The sequence below is a fragment of the Pelobates fuscus genome, chromosome 7, assembly GCF_036172605.1.
Source record: "Pelobates fuscus isolate aPelFus1 chromosome 7, aPelFus1.pri, whole genome shotgun sequence".
Lineage (NCBI taxonomy): Eukaryota > Metazoa > Chordata > Amphibia > Anura > Pelobatidae > Pelobates > Pelobates fuscus.
The window spans coordinates 143,495,743-143,522,665 of NC_086323.1; the positions used below are offsets into that span (position 1 = coordinate 143,495,743).

Here is a 26,923-nt window from a genome sequence, read left to right on the forward strand (position 1 = left end):
AGCCCTGTTTCTCCTGAATATAAAGATATATAATAAGTGTGTTATTATATAAAAGAGGTGAATTACGGTTGAATAGACATTTAGCGTGATTTCCAGGTTTTGTTTACAATTTGTTTTGATCAGAACGTGTAATATTGACTCCCTCCTGGTGTGTTTACAAAATTTGTCTTTAAACCTTATAGTGTTAAAACACAAAACTGTGTAAAACTTCTAATAAATTGTGAATATTCGATCTCAAATATCAGCCTTAGCGTTGGCCACAATGCTCAATGAATACAATACTCCAAAAATAGTATACATTTAGAATAGTATATAGTGTATATATAGTTTTAATCTTATAGTTTGGAGAAGTAGGCGCATTCAATACGGATCCCCCTTGAAAAAAGTTAGAGACACTCTAGGTATCAAAACAAACTTTAGCTTAATTAAGTAGTTTTGGTGTATAGAGCATACCCCTGCAGCCTCACTGCTCAATCCTCTGCCATTTAGGAGTTAAAGGACCACTCTAGGCACCCAGACCACTTCAGCTTAATGAAGTGGTCTGGGTGCCAGGTCCAGCTAGGGTTAACCCATTTTTTTTATAAACATAGCAGTTTCAGAGAAACTGCTATGTTTATTAATGGGTTAAGCCTTCCCCCAAAGCCTCTAGTGGCTGTCTCATTGAGAGCCGCTAGAGGCGCTTGCGTGATTCTCACCGTGAAAATCACAGTGAGAGCACGCAAGCGTCCATAGGAAAGCATTGTAAATGCTTTCCTATGCGACCGGCTGAATCCGCGCGCAGCTCTTGCCGCGCGTGCGCATTCAGCCCACGGGGCGGAACGGAGGCGGAGAGGAGAGCTCTCCGCCCAGCGCTGGAAAAGGGTAAGTTTTACCCCTTTTCCCCTTTCCAGAGCCGGGCGGGAGGGGGACCCTGAGGGTGGGGGCACCCTCAGGGCACTCTAGTGCCAGTAAAACTAGTAGGTTTTCCTGGCACTAGAGTGGTCCTTTAAATCACTTTTGTTTCTATGTATGCAGCCCTAACTGCATGTCCCCTGTATGTGACTCTCACAGCCAGCATGGAAAAAAAATGTCAAATCAGATGTTACCTTGCAATAAGGGAACCTAATATATCTAGGTTACTTTTCAGGAAGTGTTAAGGAAGGCTGTGCAAGTCACAAGCAGGGTGGTGTGATAAGGGCTGCATAAACAAAATTGATTTCAAGCCTAAATGGCAGAGAGACTGCATGGGTATGATCTATACACCAAAACTGCTTCTTTCAGCTCGTAGTTACAGTATCCTTTTAAACTTTAAAGGTTCCAGCCAGTTAAAGAGCACCTTCCATAATGATATAACCAACACCTAATTGCAGCAGTATTTTTCGATGCACCATGTGTTTAACCCCTTAAGGACCGGACTTTTTTTGCGATGTTGTACATTTGCGACCAGGCATCTTTTTGACACTTTTGTGGTGTTTGTGTTTAGCTGTAATTTTCCGCTCTCTCATTTACTGTTCCCATACAAATTATATATTGTTTTTTTCAGGACAAAAGGGGCTTTCTTTACATACCATTATTTATATAATCCCATGTAATTTAATTTTTAAAAAATGAAAAAATATGATGAAAAATTGAAAAAAATACATGTTTTTTTACTTTTATGTGAAAAATCTTTTATTCATCTACAAAAGCGAATGAAAAAAACTGCTAAATAGATTCAAAATTTTGTCCTGAGTTTAAAAATACCCAGTGTTTACATGCTTTTTGCTATTTTTTTGCATGTTATAGGGCTATAAGTACAAGTAGGATATTGCGGTTTCAAAACATACATTTTTAAAATGTATCAATAGTGACATTGTAACACTATTATCTGTCATAAATCGCTGAATAACACCCCACATGTACATATTTTTTTTAAAGTAGACAACCCAGGGTATTCAATATGGGGTATGTCCAGACTTTTTTAGTAGCCACTTAGTCGCAAACAATGGCCAAAGTTAGCGTTCATATTTGTTTATGTGTGAAAAAAGTAAAAAACTAAATTGAACGCTAATTTTGGCCAGTGTTTGTGACTAAGTGGTTACTAAAAAAGACTGGACATAACCCAAGGTATTGCAAATGGGGTGTCTTCTTTTGCAAATGGTATGCCATCATGGGGGTAATTCTCATTCCTGGGCTACCATACGCTTTCAAAGGCAACGTAACCAACCTGGCCATTTTCAATGTAAAAATATTTGACCCATATATTTGACCCTGTAACTTTCAAAAACGCTATAAAACCTGTACATGGGGGGTCCTGTTCTACTCAGGAGACTTTGCTGAACACAAATATTAGTGTTTCAAAACTGGAAAATGTATCACAACAATTATATCATCAGTAAAAGTGCTGTTTGTGTGTGAAAAATGCAAAAAAAGTCACTTTCACTGACAATATCATCGCTGTGATATGTTTTACTGTTTTGAATCACTAATATTTGTGTTCAGCGAAGTCTCCCGAGTAAAACAGTACCCCCCATGTACAGGTTTTAGGGTGTCGTAGAACGTTACAGGGTAAAATACAGTGATAGCAAATTCAATTCTCTGTACTCTCGGCCTGGGTTGGCAGGCAGGTCCCTTAAATTGCAATCAATAAAATAACTTAATTATGTAAAAATATTACATAAATACGCACGTAGAATTTAAATATATATGCATATTTATATATTTGAAGTCTACGTGTATATTTATATAATTATTTATGTAATTTTGTATATGGACATATGAATAGTTCGCATTCTTTTTATTTATTTATATATACATAGATATATATACAATTTCATTCTAAGTGTATTTTGATATAAATATATATATATTAATATCAAAATACAGTTAGAATAAAATTTCGTATAGATATATAATTTTTTTTAATTTTTATTATTATTTTTAATTTTTTTTAATTTAAATTATTTATTATTCGTATTTTATAATAATATATATATACAATATATATAGTTATTATATATATTATATATATACACGTGTGTAAATTAATTATAAGTGTATTTTTATATTAATATATGTACATATTAATATAAAAATACACTTAGCATGACATTATATATATGATATATAGACATATATTATATAGGTATAATATATGTCTATATATCATATATATACACATATATTAGAATATTTTTTTTTTTATTAACTATAACTTTAATTTTTTTGGGGATTTTACAGTTGCAGGGAGACTGCCTGTCAGCACAGACAGTCCCCCTGAAGGCAGACACATGGACACCTATTGTGACCATGTGGTCGCCCTGTTGGGCGATCACATGGCCACAGGGGTCCTAAACCGCCATGGGGAGACTGTCTGGGCTGCAGGCAGTCTCCCCACACCGGGAGCACCGCCGATCGCCGCCGGGGGAACGACGGCGATCGGGTAAGTAAATTTTAAATTTAGGACGGTTCAGGACCGTCGTCGGTCGGCAAGTGAAAAATGCCGATGACGGTCCTGAACCGTCCAGCGTCCTTAAGGGGTTAAGCTATTTGCTCACACAAACTTAAACAGCAGTCACTGATGAAATCAATGGAATGTCCCTGGTGTTCACTCCACATTCACAACATTACCCCAAAATTGGACTGTAGATGTACAGGCTCTTATATTTGTACATGACTCTAGATTAAAGCGGCACTGTCATGCCGAACTTACCTTTCCTCAATCTCTTCCTCTTCTCCCCCTCTCTTGGGATCTGTTATTCTTTTCTTCCTGTCTTCTTTAGTTTTCTTTAAAATCATAAGACAAAGTAGGGACTCTTTGCCTTATGGAGGATTCCTCCGCTTGACCAGCTCTGACCAGCAGAGGAGCAAAGTGTGCTTCATTTCCGCTGGTCAGAGCAATTTTCCCATAATCCTTACCTTTCCTCTGTGTTCCCGCGATGCTTCCTGTCATTTTAGACGAAACTGCCGAATTGCGTTCTAACTGAATGAGAACAGTATGTTCGATTCTTTTAGAACGCAATTCGGCACTTTTTTGTTTTGGAATTTCATTCTAATGAATTAAACTCTGATCCTATTCATTGCCTAATTCATTGCCCACGGTATCAGGGAGCTATCTACTAAAAGGCTGAAAGACCTAAATTGGTAACCAGAGTGTTCTGAGTCAAATTACACAGCATGGGAAAATTCAAAAGAACTTTCCCACGCTGTGTACAATTACACAGAGCACTCTGATTGGCTTAAACCAACCAGAGTGTTCTAAGCCTAATTGCAGGGCGGGGCAAGGCTTTATAAGGGCGGCGTGCCCTCGAAGGGCGAACAAGGATTAATTGTTTTTTGCGCTTTTTTGGGGGCTGAAGAAAGAAGATTTTAGAAAAAAAGAAGACGTCAAATGGCAAGTTTCATTTTTTTTTTTTTACATGTTAGTTATTTTATTCCCCCCTCACTATTTTTAGGGTGAGGGGGTAGGTAGGGGATAGGTTGTTTCGGGTGGGGGGTGACTAGGGGCTTGGGACCCCTAGACACCTTGATTGGGGGGGGGGGGGTTCATTTAGGGCCCCCACCCACCGCTCAGGGGTGGGGGCCTGGGGGGGGGGGAAGAGGACAGTAGGTTCCCCCCCCATCTTTATTTCGGGCCCCCACCCACCGCTCAGGGTTGGGGGCCAGGGGGGAGGACAGTAGGTCCCCCCCTTATTGTTTTATTAGGGCCCCCACCCACTGCGCAGGGGTGGGGGCCGGGGGGGGGGGGGGAGGACAGTAGGCCCCCCCCCCCCGTTTTATTAGGGACCCCACCCACCGCTCAGGGGTGGGGGCCGGGGGGGAGGACAGTAGGTTTCTCCCCCCCCCTTATTGTTTTATTAGGGCCCCCACCCACCGCGCAGGGGTGGAGGACAGTAGGTCCCCCCCCATCTTTATTTAGGGCCCCCACCCGCTATGGGGTGGGGGCCATGGGGGGAGGACAGTAGGTCCCCCCCTCATTATCTTCATGGCCCCCATCCGCCGCTCAGGGTGGGGGTGGAGGGGGAGGACAATAGGCCCCCCCCCCCTTATTGTAATTTATGTAATTTTTTTCCCACAGTTTAGTAGACATGACCCTACTCGCGGTATAGCGAGTAGGGGCATTTGGGAGATTTTAATCTCCCTTGTGCTATTATGGGGGTCAAATTGACTCCCATAGAGTGAGGGGGGGACATGGGGGGCTTATGAAGTTACCAATCACCAAGTAAACAGTATATTCTAAAGTTACCCTGGTATGAATGAACTAAAACATTAAAGGAACACTATAGTCACCTAGCTAAATAAAGCAGTTTTAGTGTATAGATCATTCCCCTGCAATTTCACTGCTCAATTAACTGTCATTTTGGAGTTAAATCACTTTGTTTCTGTTTATGCAGCCCTAGCCACACCTCCACTGGCTATGATTGACAGAGCCTGCATGAAAAAGAAACTGGTTTCACTTTCAAACAGATGTAATTTACCTTAAATAATTGTATCTCAATCTCTAAAAATTGAATGACATACAGGAGGCTCTTGCAGGGTCTAGCAAGCTATTAACATAGCAGGGGATAAGAAAATCTGAATTAAAAAGAACTTGCAGTAAAGAAAGCCTAAATAGGGCTCTCTTTACAGGAAGTGTTTATGGAAGGCTGTGCAAGTCACATGCAGGGAGGTGTGACTAGGGTTCATAAACAAAGGGATTTAACTTCTAAATGGCAGAGGATTGAGCAGTGAGGCGGCAGGGGCATGTTCTATACACCAAAACTGCTTCATTAAGCTAAAGTTGTTCAGGTGACTATAGTGTCCCTTTAATAGGAAATCAATTCCAATGTGTAGTTTTAGTATCACTCTTGGCAATATAGAAAATGTATTTTCAGACAAAAATCATTGAGAGAGCAGACATTTCCCAATATCAGCAGCATGTTTCAAAAAAACAATAGCTAGAAATGAATTGTCACAGTGATATAAGGAGGTACTATACTGAAACACTTTCACTTCCCTTCACATTTTAAGAAAACCATTAACCATAACCCTGAGTAACGCCCCCAACCTACATGACTTACAGAAAACATGGCTGCAGAGCTCTTTTCAGGGTCTAAGTTCACCACGCAAGCATGTTGTGCTTTTCCCAGAGAAAAGTTCCCTAATGTGGGACACCAGAAAACCAAAAACAAATAATTTGTCATCATCGCCATAAAGGACCCCAAAATCGGACCTGGTGATGGCCTGCATTCTGCACAAGAATGCAATTTTTCTTTTCTTAATATTTATTCACATTGAAATGTGAATTAAAAAGAATTCCAAAACGTAAGCTAAAATAGTCATGTGGTAACCGTAGAAAAGTCAAAATTTCAGAATGTTTGGCATCTGTTTTTAATTCTCTACAAATCAACATTTAGTGAATAATCCCCATAAGTGTTTGATTCTCTGAATTCATTATTAGTGATTCCTAGCACAAACCAGTGACAAGTCTGCCATAACCAGTAAGCAAATAATAGCAACACCTAAATCATTCTTTGCTTCCATATCCACTAAACAAAATTATAAACGCAACACTTGTGTTTGCCCCTATTTTTCATGACCTGAACTCAAAGATCTAAGGCACAGGACCTGGAACACGCTGTCATATACGCCGATCCAAGGCATCTCGAACATGCTCAATAGGCGACATATCCGGTGAGTATGCTGGCCATGCAAGAATTAGGATGTTTTCAGCTTCCAGGAAGTGTGTACAGATCCTTGCAACATGGGGCCGTGCATTATCATGCTGCAACATGAGACGATGGTCGTGGATGAATGGCACAATGGGCCTCAGGATCTTATCACGGTATCTCTGTGCATTCAAAATGCAACTATGTTCGTTGTCCATAACATACGCCTGCCCATACCATAACCCCACCGCCACCATGGGCTACTCTATCCACAACGTTGACATCAGCAAACCACTCACCCACACAAACGCCATACACGCTGCATCTGCCCTGTACAGTTAAAACCGGGATTCATCCGTGAAGAGAAGTGCCAGATGCCATCAAATGTGAGCATTTGCCCGCTCAAGTCGGTTACGGCGACGAACTGCAGTCAGGTCGAGACCCCAATGATGACGACGAGCATGCAGATGAGCTTCCTTGAGATGGTTTCTGACAGTTTGTACAGAAATTCTTTGGTTAAGCAAACCGATTGTTGCAGCAGCTGTCCGGGTGGCTGATCTCAGACTATCTTCGAGGTGAAGATGCTGAATGTGGAGGTCCTGGGCTGGTGTGGTTACACGTGGTCTGTGGTCTTGTGAGGCCGGTTTGGATGTACTGACAAATTCTCGGAAACGCCTTCGATTCACGGGCAACAGCTCTGGTGGACATTCCTGCAGTCAGTATGCCAATTGCACACTCCCTCAAAACTTGCAACATCTGTGGAATTGTGCTGTTTGATAAAACTGCACATTTTAGAGTGGCCTTTTATTGTGGCCAGCCTAAGGCACACCTGTGCAATAATCATGCTGTCTAATCAGCATCTTGATATGCCTCACCTGGGAGGTCGATAGATTATCTCAGCAAAGGAGAAGTGCAAACAAATACCGATTTAGACAGATTTGTGAACAATATTTGAGAGATATAGGCCTTTTGAGTACATAGAAAAAGTCTTAGATCTTTGATTTTATCTCTTTGAAAAATGGGGGGAAAAACAAAAAAGTGTTGCGTTTATAAATTTGAGAGTATATATACATACATACACACACACACACGTTAAATTCATTAATTTGAACAAATTAATTCAGATTATCAATCTTGCTTGTGTATGGCACCTGCACTTCCCAAGGCATGCTCATGAATTGTCCCAATAAAAATAATAGTGCATGCAGCATTAGGTCTGCAAAACTTATCTATAAGAAGTATTTGACAGGATAAAAGTGATCACGGCCGATTACTTCACAGTAGGACAATGCTGCTTCAATGAGAGAGATTTGTTTATCTGTTACCAAAAGTAATTTGAAATGTTGAAATGTTGATGAGACCCTTGTGAGATTTTTTTCTATCATGTAATTTATTTAAAATTGTGATGGGGGCGTGGCCTAGCAGCAGAGCGGAATGGCTGCCTAATCTCTGAGCTCCTCCGTACTCGCCCTGCAAATCACTAGAAAGCTGCCCCAAACGCAAATATGGGTTAACACACTAAGACTGGGGGTACCCCCAAACCATCAGGCACCCGCCCACCGGCAATCCAGGCGTCGGTCAGGCAATATATGACCACACAGCCGGACCCATCATCCCAGGCCTCCGCTGAGGCCTTCCTGTACTCGGAGGCCTCATCCATGAGCCCGAACTCCCAGGTCGGCGAAGCGAGCGGAGAGGCCACAGATCACCCACCGGCAGACTGGATGGCCCTGCTGAGAGCACTGCCCACCAGAGCCGACTTGACCCAAGCCACATTAGCCCTCCATGCCTCGATCCGGGCCGACCTCCAACTGATGAGAGCAGACATGCAAGGTATGGCAAGACCGCATGGCACGGCTGGAAGAGGAACAAGACAACCTCACCGTGGCCCACACAACCACGCTTCACGGCCACACTGCCCACTTGCAAGCCATGGCTCGCCATGTCGAAGATCTCGACAACAGAGGCCACAGAAACAACCTGCGGATCCGAGGCCTACCTGAAGGCGAAGAACCCTCAACCCGGCTCACTGACACACTTACCATCTTATTTAACGACCTTCTGGGCCGTCCTGCGGACACACAGATCGATTTTGTCCGAGCACACAGGGCACTAAGACCCAGAGGCCCTGAAGGAGCGCCGCCGAGGGATGTAATATGCTGCTTAACTATCTTCTCCCTCAAAGAAGACATACTACAGGCGGCTCGCAATGCGGGACCCATCACCCATGAGGATCACCCTATCCAAATATTTCCTGATCTTTGCCCGGCTACATTGGGCTACCGCAGGGCTCTGAAACCCCTCACTCGAGCCCTGACAGCTCAGAAGGTGAGATATCGATGGACTTTCCCGACCGGCCTAACTGCTCACACTCCTAGCGGTCCCATGCCGGTACGCAATCAACAGGACCTGCGGGATCTCACTGTCGAGCTCCAGCTACCACCCTTAAACATGGCTTGGCCTGACCCGCTAGACTTCTACACTGGCCCACCCAGGCCGGCACGAGACGACCCGCTGCCTCAAAGAAGAACCAGACCCAGAATGGAGACGGCACGACCAGCCGGCAACCCCCGTTGAGTTCCGCGACTCCTGAGAGACTCTGAGACCCACCGATCGGGGTATCTGCCTATAGACTATAACCTGCTGGGGAGCTTACCATAAGGTACCTCACTAACCACACCGAACTGCCGGACTCCCTCTTTTGTTTCACTTTTGGGTGGGGGGCTTGAACGGGGGATTTGATGACCCAGCGGCTTACGCTATGCTCCGACCACCACTCCGATAGGGACCATTCTCTTAACCAGCTGAGCTGCCGTAAGGGGACTGACTCTGCAACACCACCAAACACGGGCCACAGAGACGTGGAGACTCGATGCCACGACACATCTTGAGAACACTGGTAACGGAGACATTGAGTCTTTGTCGGAGGGCCCAACCTCTCCCTTTATAGAAGTGGATGGGAATATAGCATGAGGAAGGGTAGGCAGGAGAGGGACACAGTCACCACACACACACTTGCCGCTAGAGCTCAGGGCCACATCACGACACACCACCTAACTAGACACGCCATGAAGCTCACACACACACACGACTCATAAGGCTTGACGCCTGGTTCGCACGACACACACAAATTCTAAGATACCCCACTCACAAGACCACGGATGACCTAGGGGCTAGAGTACTCTTTGGGCGGGGCGGGTAGGGGGACGCTAGAGGGGCCTTCCACGTGGGAGTTTTTGTCACCGCTATTGGTGACCCCGCGGGGAAACACCCCGTCCTTTTCTTTCTTTTTTTTTGTCTCTCCCCTCTCTGAACCGGGACCCCGGAGAGGGACCGTGTACACCCGAGAGGCATTTGGTAACCAGTAGGCCACGTTCCCACCTGGCCGGGGTGTCAGGAAGAAAGGCAGGGGGACTCGACCGAACCGCTAGTACGGACGGGACGACTCCACCTCGGCCTACACCCGAGCCATTACTTTGTATATTGTTGTTTATTGTTTGACTTGTGTTTATTTTATTTTGTCTCTGTACCTACTCCTAGGCACTAAAAGTCCGGCTGCGGTGTCCGCGAGGGGATTCGGGAAGGGGCCTCATCGGGGACCACCCGTCCAGGTAATACTCTCTCCCTACACCCCCGAAACCCACCTCCCCTGAACCCACCCAACACCTGGGTAGTAACACAGCCCGTAGGCCCACCACTTATCTGTCCCTATTACCCCTGACAGAGAGGTCAACCGGAGTTACGTCATGCAGACCCCGAAACCGCTAGCCAGGGCGGACATCAACATTATCTCTATTAACGCCAAGGGCCTCAACCAACCTGAAAAACGATCACAGGCGCTCCGCCACTTTCACAGCCAAAGAGCCCACATAGTATTTATACAGGAGACCCATTTTAAGGAAGGTCTGACACCTAGAATGACTGACAAAAGGTTCGCCCAATGCTACCTCAGCAACAACCCCATAGGGAAATCCAAAGGTACGGCCATCCTCCTTCATAAATCCCTACATTTCACACCCACAGCAACCCTGAAAGATGACTGGGGAAGGTTTATATGCGTTAAGGGAACGATAGCCGACCGTACATACACGCTAGCCAACCTGTATGCTCCTAACACTGCTCAACACCGTTTCATGACTAGATCGCTGAAAGCCATCATGGCCCTCATGGAGGGTTGTCTGATCATGGGGGGTGACCTTAATGTGGCCCTACAACCAAGCCTAGACACATCTGCGGGCACCTCAACGATACCCAGACATGTGTTGACTACTATCAACAAAACCCTTAGAGACCAACGCCTGACAGACTGCTGGAGGGCGATACACCCTGACGACAGAGACTTCACCTTCTATTCCAATCCAAACAAGACGTACTCCAGACTGGACTACTTTTTCATGCAACACTACTACCTGACAGATGTTAAGTCAGTGACGAATGGAACCGCGACATGGTCGGACCATGCACCACTCACCATGACGCTGACATCTCCCCTCTACAAACCGACGTGCAGCAACTGGCGACTGAACGAAGCCTTACTTAATGACCTAACAGTAACCACGGAATCCCGAACCAAACTTACTCAATACTTCACAGACAATGTTACCCCAGACGTGACACCCCTCTGTGTGTGGGAGGCCCACAAATGCGTTATACGAGGCTACTTCATAGCTAAAAGCGCAGCCATGAAAAAAAGAAAAGGCTGCTAGAATGGCGACCATAATCGCGGAGATACAGGTGGTGGAGGCCAGGCACAAACTAACACGGCTCCAGAGCGATGGTGCCAAGTTACTGACACTACGCAGGGAATCCATCATGAATGCAGCCACCAAAGGGCGCACCTGCGCACCAAAGCTTTCTTTCATACACACGCCAACAAATGCGGGGCCTTGTTGGCCCGTATGATCGCCAAAAAGAGACCAGAATCCTACATACCTAAAATTCGCGACAAAGACGGACGACTGAAACAACTCCCGGGGGACATGGCAGAGACTATAAGGGAATACTACGCGGGGCTTTATGCCATACACCCAGACAGGGAGCCACCGCGTCCGGGAGACGTCCTACCAGAGACCAGACAATACCTACACACACGCATACATAAACAACTTCCCCGGGAAGCCACGAGTGCCCTTGACGAACCGATCACACCACACGAGCTGGCCTGGGCCATAAAAGAGTCGAAATTGGGCAAATGCCCGGGCCCTGACGGTCTTCCCACTAGATACTATAAAAAGTTTGCTGACGTATTATCCCCACACCTCCTGACTGCCCTTAACGCCCTACGGGATGGAGCCAGCATACCCACACAGACTCTAGCGGCCAACATCTCCCTAATCCCAAAGGAAGGTAAAAACCCGGAACTCTGTGCAAGCTACAGACCTATCTCCCTGCTAAATTGTGACCTTAACCCCTTAAGGACCAAACTTCTGGAATAAAAGGGAATCATGACATGTCACACATGTCATGTGTCCTTAAGGGGTTAAACTCTTCACAAAAATACTAGCCCGCAGACTACAAACCTACCTCCCTGATCTCATACATAGGGACCAAGCAGGGTTCACGCCCCAGAGAGAAGCGAGAGACAACACCATCAGGACACTCGATCTCATTCACAGGGCACAATGCAGTCGGGAAGGCCTCCTCTTGCTCTCCACAGATGCGGAGAAGGCCTTCGACCACATAGATTGGGGCTACATGCTAGCGGTATTAGAAGCGATAGGTCTGGGCCCGCATATGATGAGCTGGATACGAGCCCTGTACTCTAAACCTACTGCAAGGGTATGCGTGAACGGGTTGTTCACGAACCCGTTCCCCATTCGGAATGGCACAAGACAGGGATGCCCTTTGTCCCCACTGCTGTTTGTACTGGCACTGGAGCCCTTTCTTAACTCTGTCCGGGACAACCCGGCCATACGAGGGATGCAAATAGGGCGGACGAGACACGTAGTGGCTGCCTTTGCAGATGATCTGCTGTTTTATGTCACCCAGCCTGAAACGTCAATGCCAGCAATCATGGCAGAGTTCCAGCTCTACGGCCAATTATCGAACTTCAAAATTAACCTCTCCAAATCTTCAGTTCTGAATGTCTCGATCCCACCCAGTAGAGTAGAAGCCCTGAAACACACACTCCCATTCCAATGGTCTGACACCACTATAAGATACTTAGGAACCTCCATACCAAGAGACCTGTCACAAATATACACCGCTAATTTTCAACCCCTCCTGACCACAATACGCAGAGACCTGGAGGAATGGACTAAAGTCCGTCTTTCCTGGTTTGGACGCATTGGAGTATTGAAAATGAACATTCTACCCAGGCTGCTCTACTTGTTCCAGACACTACCAATCCACATACCTGAGGCATACTTCTAAACGCTGCGCTCCATGGCACCAAGATTTACATGGCACAACCTGCAGGCACGGGTCAAACACGACACTCTCACGCTACCAAAACGGAAGGGTGGCCTGGCCCTCCCAGACTTCCAGGTCTATTACAAAGTAACCCATCTCCAGAGGGTGATGGAATGGTCCAAATCGGAGGTCCACAAGTTGTGGAAGGAAATAGAGTCAGACCAGATAACCAGACCGATAGGGCTCTTACCATGGCTAGACCACCACCAGGGCAGACAGCTGGCTAACCCACACCCACTAATTAGAGCGACCTTAATGGTTTGGCATAAAGTGGGGACACCCTCCTCCCTCACCACACCCATTTCCCCACTCCTCCCCCTGACACATAATGACGCCTTCCCACCCGGACTAGACGCAGGCCCGTTTCAACAAATGTTAGGAAACTCGCTACCTAGACTCTGCCACGCTACCACCAACGGCACGATACGGACTCTTGAGTCCCTGTTGCCCGTGGAGAGACCAACGTTCATGATGCAGTTCAGATACAAACAACTATTAGCCTACCTACTAATAATCACCAAGGACGTTCACGCACACAGGCCACTCACAGACTTTGAAAGGCTCTGCCACGACCCAAGCCCACTGGCCAGGGGGCTGTCCACACTCTATAGCCTCCTCATGGACGCAAAGAGACTTCCCCCACCGAGCTTCATGAGTAAATGGGAAACTGACCTGGGAACCAAACTCTCGCCAACCCAATGGGAAAAGGTCTGTACCCTTTCCCTTCACTGTGCAACATCCAGTGGCATACAAGAAACGGCCTATAAGGTACTATCCCGCTGGTACCGCACGCCACTGGTCACCCATTCCTACGACCCAACCGCCACCAACAACTGTTGGAGATGTGAGAAAGCTCTAGGCACTCTCCTCCATATCTGGTGGACATGCCCCTTGATACAACCCTACTGGGCAGCGATCCACACGATCATCACAAAATGTTCTGATACTCCACCCCAACTAGACCCAGCAGCCTTCCTCCTACACCACACCTCCGCCCGTAGCTCATCTGATAAAAAATCCCTAACGATCAGGATATTAAACACAGCTAAGAGCCTAATTCCCTTGTACTGGAAACAAAAAACCCCACCACCTGTGTCTGCCTGGTTTAAACGCATGGAAGAGCTCAGGGCGCTAGAGGAACTTATCTCACACGCAGAGGGGAGAGAACAGTCGTATATGACGACCTGGACACACTGGATTCTGACTACGACGAAACCCGACTTCCAGACACTTATCACAGACTGAGTAGACATCAGTGGGAACATAGCCCGAGACGATGGGTAGAGGTGACAGGGAATGACCACAAAGACAGCGCACGTCATACATGGAGCCACCACAGTCAGAGACTAACACGATAGTCTTAGCCCTGACGGGGACGAGGGGCCACACAGACCCATGGGGCAGGGATGACGCTTCCCCAAACGCTGAAGATTTCCCCCCCCCCCTGGTTTTCTCATCTCCCCTCCCCCCCCCCCCCACCCGGCCCGGGCGAACTTGCGGGCCACGCAGCCGGACTAGGATACAGCGGACCACAGGTATGCCATCAAAGGCTTAACTTTACATGCTGCGACCTGGAAACCTGCGCGTTTCCCTGCATTGCTGTACCGATACTTAAGATTCGCTAATACTGTACCTGATAACTTGTACGTGCCATTTACTGGAAACCTGCGTGTTTCACCGAACCACCTTTGAGACATTTACTTTTATTATTGTTCGAATGTATACTCTTGAAAACCTGAATAAAATTTAATTCACAAAAAAAAAAAAAAAATTGTGATGGGTCTATTTCCATTGGACTGCACTCATAATTTGCCTGGTCAGTTAAAATGCATTAGAGATCATATGTCACACATCCAGGTGTTTTGTGGTTGTTGTTTTTTTGCATAAACCCCACAGTTCAAGGAGCCCTCTAAGCACCAAAACCACTACAGATAAACAGCAATGTTTAGATGTGTAACTGTCAGACTGCCGTAAGAGGCGCTTCCTATAAAGGCCGTAACAAGTTTAGTCTTCATGTTCCCGAAGAACATGAAGAAATAAATCCTATTTGTGATTGCCACAAGTGCAATAGAGCATCAATACCGCTCTATGGGGAAGCATTTGAATGGCAAAGATCATCTCTCCAGATAAATTCAGAATAAGGAGATGCAGGTATGACTAGACCGAGACACTGCAGGATTAAAGGTGGGTTTATTGTTATTTTATTTTCTACAGGGGGCCTCAATAACCTAAGCAGGATCAGTGTAACTAAAAAAAGATTTTATTTTTTAATTGGGGGTATATTTAAAGGGACACTATAGTCACCCAGACCACTTTAGCTCAATGAAGTGGTCTAGGTGACAGGTCCCCCAGGTTACATAGAAACTTCTAGGTTTACATTGCAGGGTTAATCCAGCCTCTAGTTGCTGTCTTCCTGACAGGCGCTTCTGCGACGCTGGATGCGAAAATCGCATTCAGCGTGCAGAACGTCCATAGGAAAGCATTGAGAAATGCTTTCCTATGGACTATTTGAATGCACGCGCGGCTGTTGCCGCACATGCGCATTCTGCTCCACTCGGGAGCTGATGTCGGCGGGGGAGGATAAGTCACCAGCGCTGGATTAAGGTAAGTGGCTGAAGGGGGACCCTGAGGGTGGGGGGGGACCTAAGGGTTATATAGTGTCAGTAAATCGAGTTTGTTGTCCTGACACTATAGTGATCCTTTAAAAACAGCTTGCAAAACCTGCAGATCTCTTGTCTTCCGCCTGGGCAAGTCCTCTCCTTCTAAACCTGCCCAGACTTTCTGTGGCTGTCCAATTAGAGACTTCCCAATGCAGCTCTATGATTAGTCTTTGCAAGACAGGTGCTCTGGGCAATTGCTGCCTCTTGAGTTTAGCTCCACTGAGCTAACCAAACCAGAAAGTAACAGAACCAGGTGTCGGATTGTCCGTCAAGGGTGTGTAACAAGGTTAATTTATATATATAAAAAAATAAAATAAAAAAGTGCCAATTTCCTGTGATATTTGCACTTTGTACAATTAAAATTAAATTAAAAATGTAAATAAAAAAAAAGCACTATTCACAAATAAAGCACTTCTAGCGTCTATATTTTAATTTACAGTGCACATCTGACTGCTTTATCCCAGAAAGAATATAGAATTTATTTAACCTACACAGTACAATATGTGTATCAAACTACTGAAGATATGCCAAAATGCATTTGCTCTTGTAAGGCATTTCCCTACAGATGCAAAAGTATGCATTAACACAACCAGGGCATTAAAGAAAAGTAGTTAACTTGGACATGGAAGTGCTGCTAAAGTGGTGCTTTTTTGTTTTTCTTAATTATATCCACATAACTCCCAACATTTGACATTTCAAATGGACAAAGAAGAGGACTTTAATTTTAGGTGTGGTCAGGGGCTGGGCTGCTCTGAGAAGTTTTAGGTGACCTACCAAACTATGCAACCAATATGTAATTTAGAACAAGTACAAGGCATCTTATTTACACAGACGGATTTCTAAACAACGTTGCTGTAATTTCAAAAACACAGTTCTGTGCGTATTATTCATACAGAGCTCTGTTATACACTAGAGCACACCAAGAATATGGAGCTCCTACAAAAGAGGGACCTTATGACAGAAAAGAGGAACAGAGGGATTTGAACCCAAAATTGGGACTGTCCCTCCTAAGCTGGGACACTTGGGAAGTGTGCAAGACCTAAGCTACTTATCTCAGCAAGTGCTTAAAAAAAATTTCTGGGAATGAGAAAAAAAAAATATTTAATCCTCCAAGTTCTGTTTTAAGAAATACACTTCCCATTAGGTTTTCACGGCATTAAGAACTAAAGCTGTCTGCAGGGTCAGCTTATGCGCACATGTACCTGGTGGGCATTGCATGAGGAGCACTCCCCAGCAGTTAGCAGAATGATGCACCTGCTGCAGAATTAAACCCCAATTACTGAGTGCAGAGCTCGGTGACTGCTCCTGCTCCATGGAGCTTGCGCATACCATAGGGCAGCACTATTCATGTACTGCGCAACCCCATCACGTGCTGTATTTCCAGAGTGCATGGTGTGTGTGGGATCATGTGTCAGACAGGGCTGGCGGTACACAGTGTGCGGTTATAGATGGGATAGAATACATTGCGGTGTTTAATAAACCCCGTGTCATCACAGTGATATTATAATAATGATAGTATTATTCCAGTTTCCCTGGCAGCACAGTGTTATTAGGGGGGGCTGTAGTGACAGAGGGGGCGTTGCTAGGTTATTCCCATGTTAATTACTATTCCCGGTCCTCGTGTTCGGTACCGAAACACTCACCTTCGGATTCGGGTCCTTGGCTCGGAACTGGGCCCGGGAGAACTCCTCCAAGAGCTCCGACAGACTATCCAGGCAGCCCGCCTCCTCCATGACTAGCGGCTCCGGGGCACCGACCTCAGCCTCTCCCGGTTACCGGAGACCTGCGCTCTCTCGGAAAGGGACATCCGCGGCGGCGGCGGCGGCGCTTTTACGATGACGTTGTATTTTTCTTGACAGCTGTCGCTTGCGCGAACTGATGACGATCAGGCGCTGTTCGGTCGCCATCTTGGTGGTGGAAGAATATTTGTCTTTTTTTTTTTTTTTTATGTAATTAATATCTACATCTTTATTTATGGGAAATCTGAGCACAGTCCAAGACAATCTTATTGATTGTTATTACTACTATTAGTATTGTTGTTGTTTTACCTCTGTTTCCTTGTGCAGTGTTCAAGAAACAAAGTACAAGTTATGATAGTATTTAAAATATAAATATTATTTTTTTTTATTTCTTTATGTTTCTACCACCTCACTGGGTGGTATTTCTTTTTTTTTTTTTTTTTTTTTTTTTTGCATCTTTCATTCTAGTGTCCTCTACATAAAGATGAATATTTAGATATACAAGAGTGATATTGGCCCAAAAGAGGGACTGCCCCACCTAAATGGGGACACTTGGGAGGCATGCTACATGATGACATACAAAGTACATATCTCCCAGCAGTGGGCAGGCCTTAATTTACACCACTGGTGACACTTATTTTAGGCTAGTATGCCTGTGAAGTGGGTAGGCTTGCCCACTGAAGGGGGCTTGTCAGCCTGGCCAAGTACACTAGGGTGACAGACAACATCCTGGCTGGCCTTCTACTTGCAATATCATGCAAACAGCGATGCACTCTGCATGGTCCTCCTGCAGAGCGTGAGGGCGTCTGATTGTGACCCTGGATGCAGAACACGAGGGGACTAAATTGGGATAGCAAAATGGGACCCGGTGGGGGCCGGTGAAGGAAGTGCAGACTAGGAGTGGACATCGGGCCCACCATTCCAGACTGCATTCCAGACTGTCCCCTAGTCCAGTGCGGAGGTCCAGGGTCGGAGTACCACAAAAGGGTCCAGGGCCGAGTGAGGCTGGCTCCAGGCGGCAGGATGCGGGCAGCGCGAGGCGGAGGAATGGCAGCAGGTGCTGCAGAAGTCAAGATGGCCAGCCTGGGCCTGGACAGCAAGATGTCGGTCCCCAAGATGGCGCCGGAGGCGAGGTGAGGTCCCACAGTCCTCACCCTTCTCTTCCGGTGGCTGTGGAAGTGACGTCGGCGTGTGCGGCCGCACGCAGGAAGAGGCGGAGCGCCTCTCGCCGGAACTCGGGGGTCGTGTACGTGACGTCTGCAAATCTCGCAACGCAGACGTCACAGGCCCCCGCCGAATCCGGAATTCCCAGAGCTCCTTGGACTGTGGAATCGGAGGAGAAGCACAGCTGGCTCCCGGCAAGTGAGGCAGGCCTGCGGGTGGTGACGTGATCTCACCAGCTTCTGGACCAGAGGCCAAGGAGCACCAGGGAGGGACGCCTGGCATGGATGGACTGGAACTCCCTGGGGTGTGTGCCTCCGCTCCACTGGCAGAACAGCAGGTAGGCGGACTGCAGAACCCTCACAGCAAGAAGGACCGGAATTATAGCCTGGGATAGAGAGACCCCTTCTCCTGAACCGTGAGTTGGAGTGCGCTTGGCAGGAGTTAGGGGGGACTAAGGGCTAGTAGGGGAGGGTCAAGGAGAATTGGTGTAATTGGCCGGTCGGCGCCTGCAGGGACCGTTGAGGCAGCAGACATGCGCAGGGCTCAGCGCTTCCCTCTGGGGCTCCCCCTTCAGGTACAAGTGAGGTGAGTACTTCAGGGGGAACTGTCTGTGATATTGCACCCCTGAGGTTACATGTGTCTTTGGAGGTGAGAGAAAAGATACTTAAGGGTGTGTATGTGGACCTACTATCCTTGGTACCATTTGACAAGGAGTAGGCGGATAGACTGCGTCGGTGTGACGCAGCTGAGGGCGAAAAGGTAAGCAGATCCCCCATACCTCAGGGAATTGGTTGCATCCTATCAGCTAGGTTTCCGGAAAAGGCCCCGTCACGTTTTTTTGCATCTGGACTTGATTTGGGGGGCTTATAAGGTGTACAGGGGGCAATGCTGGTTTAAATACGACCAGCAGTTAAAATAAATAAATAAAAAATAAATAAATAAAAAATACAGCGGTTAGGCCAAACTTGGATTTCGGTGTGAAAGACGGAAACCTATGGTTGCTTCTCATTAATCCCTGTCGTCCGTCGGGTTCTTACTTTCCGTCGGCCGCCGGCACTTCCGGAGGAGCATCGGCTGGTCACAAGAAGGGCATCTGTTGGCTCTTTAACGTTTAAGCATGAGTGCTCCCACTGTGATGGGGCTCACCCAGCCGTCCGTGGTTTTAAGAGGTGAAAACCTCACCCGATGTCGGAGTCCAAGGATTACGTTCCTTGGGGAGAGGACGCCATTGAGGGCAGAAAGACAGGTGCAGTGGCTCTCACTCTGTCTCAGGTGCTCCCATTTACTCCATCGGGGAGGCGTCGTTGCGCCTAGCCTGTCCTCATTTCGGGGTAAGGAGGGGGTCCTGGCAGCTGAGCTAGGGGAGGAAGTGGAGCTGTAGGAAATCTGTCTTATCCGTCGGGTCCTCGGTTCATGATGGGATTTCAAAGGAGGACTGTCGGGTGCGATACCCGGGGGCCCTGTTGGCGACGTCTGATATCAAGTCGGCTTTTCGGGTGCTGCCAGGTCACCCAGATTGTTTTCATCTGTTGGGGTGTCAGTTTCTTGGTGATTTTTCTTCGACATGTGCCTTCTCATGGGTTGTTCGATTTATTGTTTTTATATTTTAAGTTTTTCAGTTCCTTGTTGGAATGGATCGTGGCGTGGGTGTCGAGCTGTTCTTGCCTCCTTCACTATCTCAACGACTTCTTGTTTATCGGTTTTCTAATTCATCACAGTGTAGTGGTTTGTCCATCTCTTTCTGCACTAGTTGGGTTCTCAGGTTTGTACGGACTTGTTGTTTCACTTTCATAGGGTTGTGGCGGATTTTGGGGTTCCAACTAGTACGATTTTTCTTCCTGGGGATTTAGATACAGACTAAGCTTCAGGTTGTCAACTGTGGTTGGTATTCATCTACCTTTTAACTTTACTTGCTTTTGGGAGTTTGGAGTTTTGTTCCTTGTGGGTTACAATGGTCAGACATTTTGGCGCAGTAAAAACAGTGTCTAACTTGGCCTATGAGCTGTTTATGGAGGCTGCAACTCAGTTGTTAGGTTGATTTCTTTATTGCTAGATATTCTCTATATGTTTGGATCCTTGGGCATTCTTTTATTTATTGGGCAGCTTGTCAGGTAGACCAGAGGTCGTATGACCAGGATCTTGGGATTACTCATCACCAAGTCAATGTTAGGTGGTGTGGGATCAGGGGGTTGCGCTGGCAGCAATTTTATCTGGAGAGATCGCTTCAGCGATATGTGACGGAACCAGTTATACTGTTGATTCTGCTGATCCACGCTGGTGGTTATTACCTGGGTCAAGAGCGCGCAACGCAAAAAGGATATAATGAGGTGGATGTCGCTTCAACATGACAATATCACGATTCGTACAATGCTTGGGTGGATTGGTGATTCCTCATGTTGAACTAGAAGGAGATAACCATAATGCTATGCATACTAATTTGGTACATCTTACTCATGTTGGTTTGGATACATTTAAAATGTGGTTACAAGCAATAATGACACAGGCGCTGGCTTTGGGGGACGCATCCCCCTCCCTCTAGTAGGGGTGGGGTCTGCCGTGGCGGGTTTCCTGCGCCAGCAAGTTTGGTAAATGAATAATGCCTGGACAGGCTTGGGGAGTCGCAGCTTGAGTTTGGTTGATGACGAAGGACAGGCTGAAGAGGCTCTGGAAGAAGTTTAAAGTGTACCTGTCTGCTGGGTAAAACCAGCAGCTGACAGTATTTGGTTATGCTGGTTTAAATAAAGCTGTGGCCGTTGCCCTTACCCACTTAACATGGTGTTGCGTTACTTATTGGGAATGGAAGGGTAACGGGATTTGGTGATCGATGGAGTCAGCAGTCAAGACCAACCCCCGGAACGAATAGGGACGGGGGAGCATGACTGCTGCCCTGAGGAGTTGGCATACCAACCAAAAGGATACAGTTGGTTTTACAGTTGAAAGCATGGAATTCTGGGAAAAATTACCAGACTACTGGTGAACAATGCTGAGGGAGCCTAGCAGTGTCTTTCCCCACCCACCCTCCCCAACTGTTCTGTTCTGGAATTGTTGTTTTGTGTTGTGTTTTCTTTGTTCTCATTTTGTCACAGCTGCGGGTTTCCTGCAGGCTTGGGGAGTCGCAGCCTGAATTTGGTTGATGACGAAGGACAGGCTGAAGAGGCTCTGGAAGAAGTTTAACCCCTTAAGGACACATGACATGTGTGGCATGTCATGATTTCCTTTTATTCCAAAAGTTTGGTCCTTAAGGGGTTAAAGTGTACCTGTCTGCTGGGTAAAACCAGCAGCTGACAGTATTTGGTTATGCTGGTTTAAATAAAGCTGTGGCCGTTGCCCTTACCCACTTAACATGGTGTTGCGTTACTTATTGGGAATGGAAGGGTAACGGGATTTGGTGATCTAAGGAGTCAGCAGTCATGGTTAGGATGTTCAGTTTTGTCCATGTTGTGTGTGTCAGCCAAACACTCTCAGCAGATGAGTGCATTCTTGTGCATAGAATATGCCCAGTACTAGAGAGCAACAGTTTTTTTTGTTTGTTTGTTTGTTTTTTAAGTTCGTTACATTTAATAAAAGTTAATAATGTATATATTTTTTAAATCATGTATGTTTCTTTATTTGAGAAAATGTTACCTTTTTATTAGGTTGGGTAGTGGTTATGCTTATTTCCACCAATGTAAGTAGTCAAACTGTTTGATAACGGTTTTGTTCCAGGCTGACTAACAATAGCTGCCAGAGGTGGAATTACCAACTGTAACTAGCTGCAGTATACAGGGGCCTTGCACCATGACCACTTCCAAGCTCTGAAGTGGTCATGATGCTTGAAGTAACCCTTTAAATCCCTGCCCAGCTAAAGATTCCAACAGATATCTGTGAGAGCTGTACATATCCCATAAACAGTTTCACTGTTTCTCAGTAATAAGTGAGGAGTTTCAACTCTCCACTTTAGAGTCCTTTTGATCTATTCAGTGTTTACTTTGTTTGTGTGTTATGTAGAAGACAAAACAAAAATCACATAGAGGTGACCAGTACACGCTATATAGGAGATATTTCCTGGATGTAAATGAAGAAAGAAACATTTTATAGTTATTGTTATGAAGTTGAATTGATTGATACATCATGTCTACTGACAGGTTAGAGGCCCCATAATGCATTACTGTGGATGAAGGTCCATCACCAAGAAGATGGTCTTCAGATGGTCTTCACTCACTTGATTGGTCTGCAACCAGCTGGAGGAAAATTCACGGTCCGACTCAATAGGTTAATTCCTCTCTGTCCTTGTCATTATGAGTAGGGTTTGTGTGACTGATGTAACTGTTCTCCGGCAGCTGAAGGCTTCCTAGTTGCCAACATGTTTACCACCTTTCCAGTCACAGCATAATGCCAGCTTAATGAAGCGCCTCTGAGTGATCCCCAGCTGCTGCCTCTCTGACCTGTGAAGCCTCGTCCTCTCCTGGAGACACAACACCAGCATCAGCTAGCCCATTCTCACATGTGCCTGCAGGAGACATATTATGCCTCTATTCGTGCTTCAATGGCTCTGCATCTCAGCAAGCGTTTTTGACACATTGCAATGACAAAGACACTGCCTTAAAGGGATTTAGAATGCTTGGAGATAAGAACTTTTATGGATCAAGATAAGCAGCAAAACAATAAAATAAAACTGTATATATATATTTTTATATATATATATATATATATATATATATCTAAAAGCTAAAAAAATATAGTTTTGAGCATTGGCACTCAGATCAACAAATATATTTTATAAAATATAAATAAATGAATAGATATCTTGAAAAATAAGATCTTGAAAAAGACTCGGTGGGGTCTAAACGCCAATCAGTTATTTGTAATATCGATGGTACATGTTGGCATTTCCTAAGAGTGCATCCTTAATGCTGAATATTTCTATAATTACTCGGACTGCACTATGTATATGAAACCAAGATGGCGGCACTCACCTGAACATGCATACCTAGAATGGTGCCGCTGACGTTGTGGCAGGCTTATGCAATGTATGACAAAATACTGTAACTACACCATCATTATTTTTTTTCAAGGTGGGGTGTTTTTATATCAAACAATTACATGCTGCGAGACTTCAAATTCCTGTTTAGTGAATGAGTGCGCTGGCTGTTGTGTGTTGTATAATATATATGTAAGATATATGTATATATGCTCATTACATTTAGATTACTGTGACAACTTAATAAAATACAGATGCCAGAACATACAGGCAATTATAATAACATAACATATTTTTAAAGGGGTGGGCAAGACAATATTTAACACAAAATATCTCTCCTCCCTGCAGAATTCATAATATGCAAATCTACCTGAATTTGCAAATAAACAAGCCTTGCTTTTCAGGTAGTGCAAATCGCTGTTGCTACCAACAGAAGGTGCTGTAATGGCTACACAGCCAAATCCACCTTGTTGGCAGCAAGCATCAGCAGTACTGGAGAGCAGACAAAACATTTAACCACAACCAATTACATTATACACACACTGCACCTATAATGGGCTCAGGATCAATAAAATATAAGAACAACACAGGAACCTATGTAAAGTGTCCTTTAACTCCTGGTGATGGTGACCAGGGCCGCCATCAGGGGGTGACAACCGTGATGGTTGTCACGGGCCCGGCGGTCCTGGGGGGCCCGGACTGCTTTGGCAGTCCAGGGCCCCACAATTACACTCTGCACATATATATAGCGATCATCGCTATATTTATGTGCAGCCGCGGGCCCCCCCGGCTCCCTGTATTTGCAGAGGGGGCCCAGCGGACTGCAGGAGCACTTTCCAGCATTTGCCTGACTCTAACTCCCGCGAGATGTGCGGTCGGTAGAGCGTTGCCATGGGTTACCATGGCAACGCTCTGCGCGACGCGCAAACCACGTCTCGCGGGAGTGAGAGACAGGGAAATGCTGGAAAGTTCTCCTGCAGTCCGCTGGGCCCCCTCTGCAAATACAGGGAGCCGGGGGGCCCAGAATGCCACCGGACCGGACCACCAGGGATCAAATAATCTTCCCCCCTCCCTGAACCAGGTAAGAAACAGGGAGGGGGGAATAACGTTCATTACATTACATACATACACTAATTAACACACACACTGCATTTATTACACAAACACACACACTGCATTCATTACACTAACACACACACTGCATTCATTACACTAACACACACACTGCATTCATTACACTAACACACACACTGCATTCATTACACTAACACACACACACTGCATTCATTACACTAACACACACACACTGCATTCATTACACTAACACACACACACTGCATTCATTACACTAACACACACACTGCATTTATTACACTAACACACACACTGCATTCATTACACTAACACACACACTGCATTCATTACACTAACACACACTCTGCATTCACTTCACTAACACACACACACTGCATTCACTTCACTAACACACACGCTGCATCCACTACACTAACACACACATACTGTATTCACTACACTGACACACACTCTGCATTCACTACACTGACACACACTCTGCATTCACTACACCGACACACACTCTGCATTCACTACACCGACACACACTCTGCATTCACTACACTGACACACACTCTGCATTCACTACACCGACACACACTCTGCATTCACTACACCGACACACACACTGCATCCACTACACTAACACACACACACTCTGCATCCACTACACTAACACACACACTCTGCATCCACTACACTAACACACACACTCTGCATCCACTACACTGACACACACACTCTGCATTCACTACACTGACACACACACTCTGCATTTATTACACTGACACACACTCTGCATTCACTACACTGACACACACTCTGCATTAACTATACACACAGCATCCACTACACAAACATCCTGTATTCACAGTACACACACTACATCCACCACACATTTAAACATTCTGCATTCACTATTCAGAGACACTGCGTCTAAAAAACACACTACATCCACTAAACACATTGCATCTAGTACACACAAAAACTACATCCACTACACAAACACACTACATCCACTACACACACTGCATCCGCTACACAAACACACACTCTGCATTCACTGCACAAACAGTATCTAATACACACAAACACTACATCCATTACACACATTCTAATTCAACTATACACACCACATTCAGTCCTGCATCATTGTTTGCGGACTAAGTAAGAGTCCTGTGGGCGGACACGTGGGTGGGCCGGGGGGGATGGGGCGGGGCGGGGGGGCCCAGACCTTGTGCTTTGTCAGGGGCCCCAAATTGTCTGGTGGCGGCCCTGATGGTGACTACCGTCACGATATGTATAACAAAATTTCCATGATCATATAAAATGTAACAGGTATATGATCATAAAGTCTAGCATCACTGGCCAGCTAATTCTCATGTCAAGGGGACTGGTAAGCCGGCAGAGCTATCACAACCCATGGCAATGCTTTGACACAATTCCCCGGTCCCCTGCCTAAAGACAGCAACATCTCTTACTGGACCACCTGGGATCAGGTTCCGCCCCGAAATATGGGAAATGGGGGCACACCCACAACTTGCATTTTTAAGGAGTGGTGCTGCCGTAAAAACACAAAATCTATACAAAATACAGTTAAAGGAACAGCGCACACACACAAAAAAAACCAAATACAGTTTTTAATTTTGGTTATGTAAAATGACCTATCTTGGCAAACAAATTCAGTTACGCCATATGGACATATTGTTAAGCCCACCACTACGTCACAGTACCCCAACATCAGTTTCCCCCACACTGGCCCAAAGTAAGCATCAAAGGGGAGGGAAAATATATGCAGCGCCTCAGCCTCTGTCCCCCACACTTCCAGTCCTCCCATTTACAGGCCCCTATCCCCCCCACCACAGAGCCTCTCCTCCCACTATAGCCTGTATTCTCCCGCTATAAATCCAATCCCCCACACCACAGCTCCTTTCACGCCCATAACAGCCCCAACCCCCCCCCCACAGCCCTTATCCCCCCCCCCCCCATCACCACCCTATATCCCATCATGGCCTTCTCCACCCACCACAGCCCCTGTCCTCCCAACACAGGCACTATTCAACCAACTACACTCACTATCCCCACTCTACAGCTCCAATCCCCAACTTCAGCCCCTGACCTCCCACAATAGTTCATATTCTCCCCACCACTGCCCATATCCCTCTCACTATAGCCTCTACAATTCCATCACAGCCCTACATCCCACCACAGCCCCTGTCCTCCCACCACAACCACTATCCATCCATCATAGCCCCTGTCTCCCCACAATAGCCCCTATTCTCCCACCATGGCCGCTGTCCTATCACCATG

The 26,923-nt window shown here is 46.1% G+C and overlaps 1 protein-coding gene across 4 annotated transcripts in view; it reads right to left on the bottom strand.

Moving 5' to 3' along the window:
• Positions 1–17,510, bottom strand: part of MTMR14 (myotubularin related protein 14) — a 65,017-nt gene extending 47,507 nt beyond the window's left edge. For all 4 annotated transcript variants that reach the window (XM_063426745.1, XM_063426743.1, XM_063426744.1 and 1 more), the window contains exon 1: positions 17,320–17,510. In XM_063426745.1, the coding sequence (XP_063282815.1) occupies positions 17,320–17,409 (90 nt within the window). In that variant the 5' untranslated portion in view covers positions 17,410–17,510. The remainder of the gene's footprint in view (positions 1–17,319) is intronic.
• Between the last annotated feature and the right edge of the window lie 9,413 nt (positions 17,511–26,923).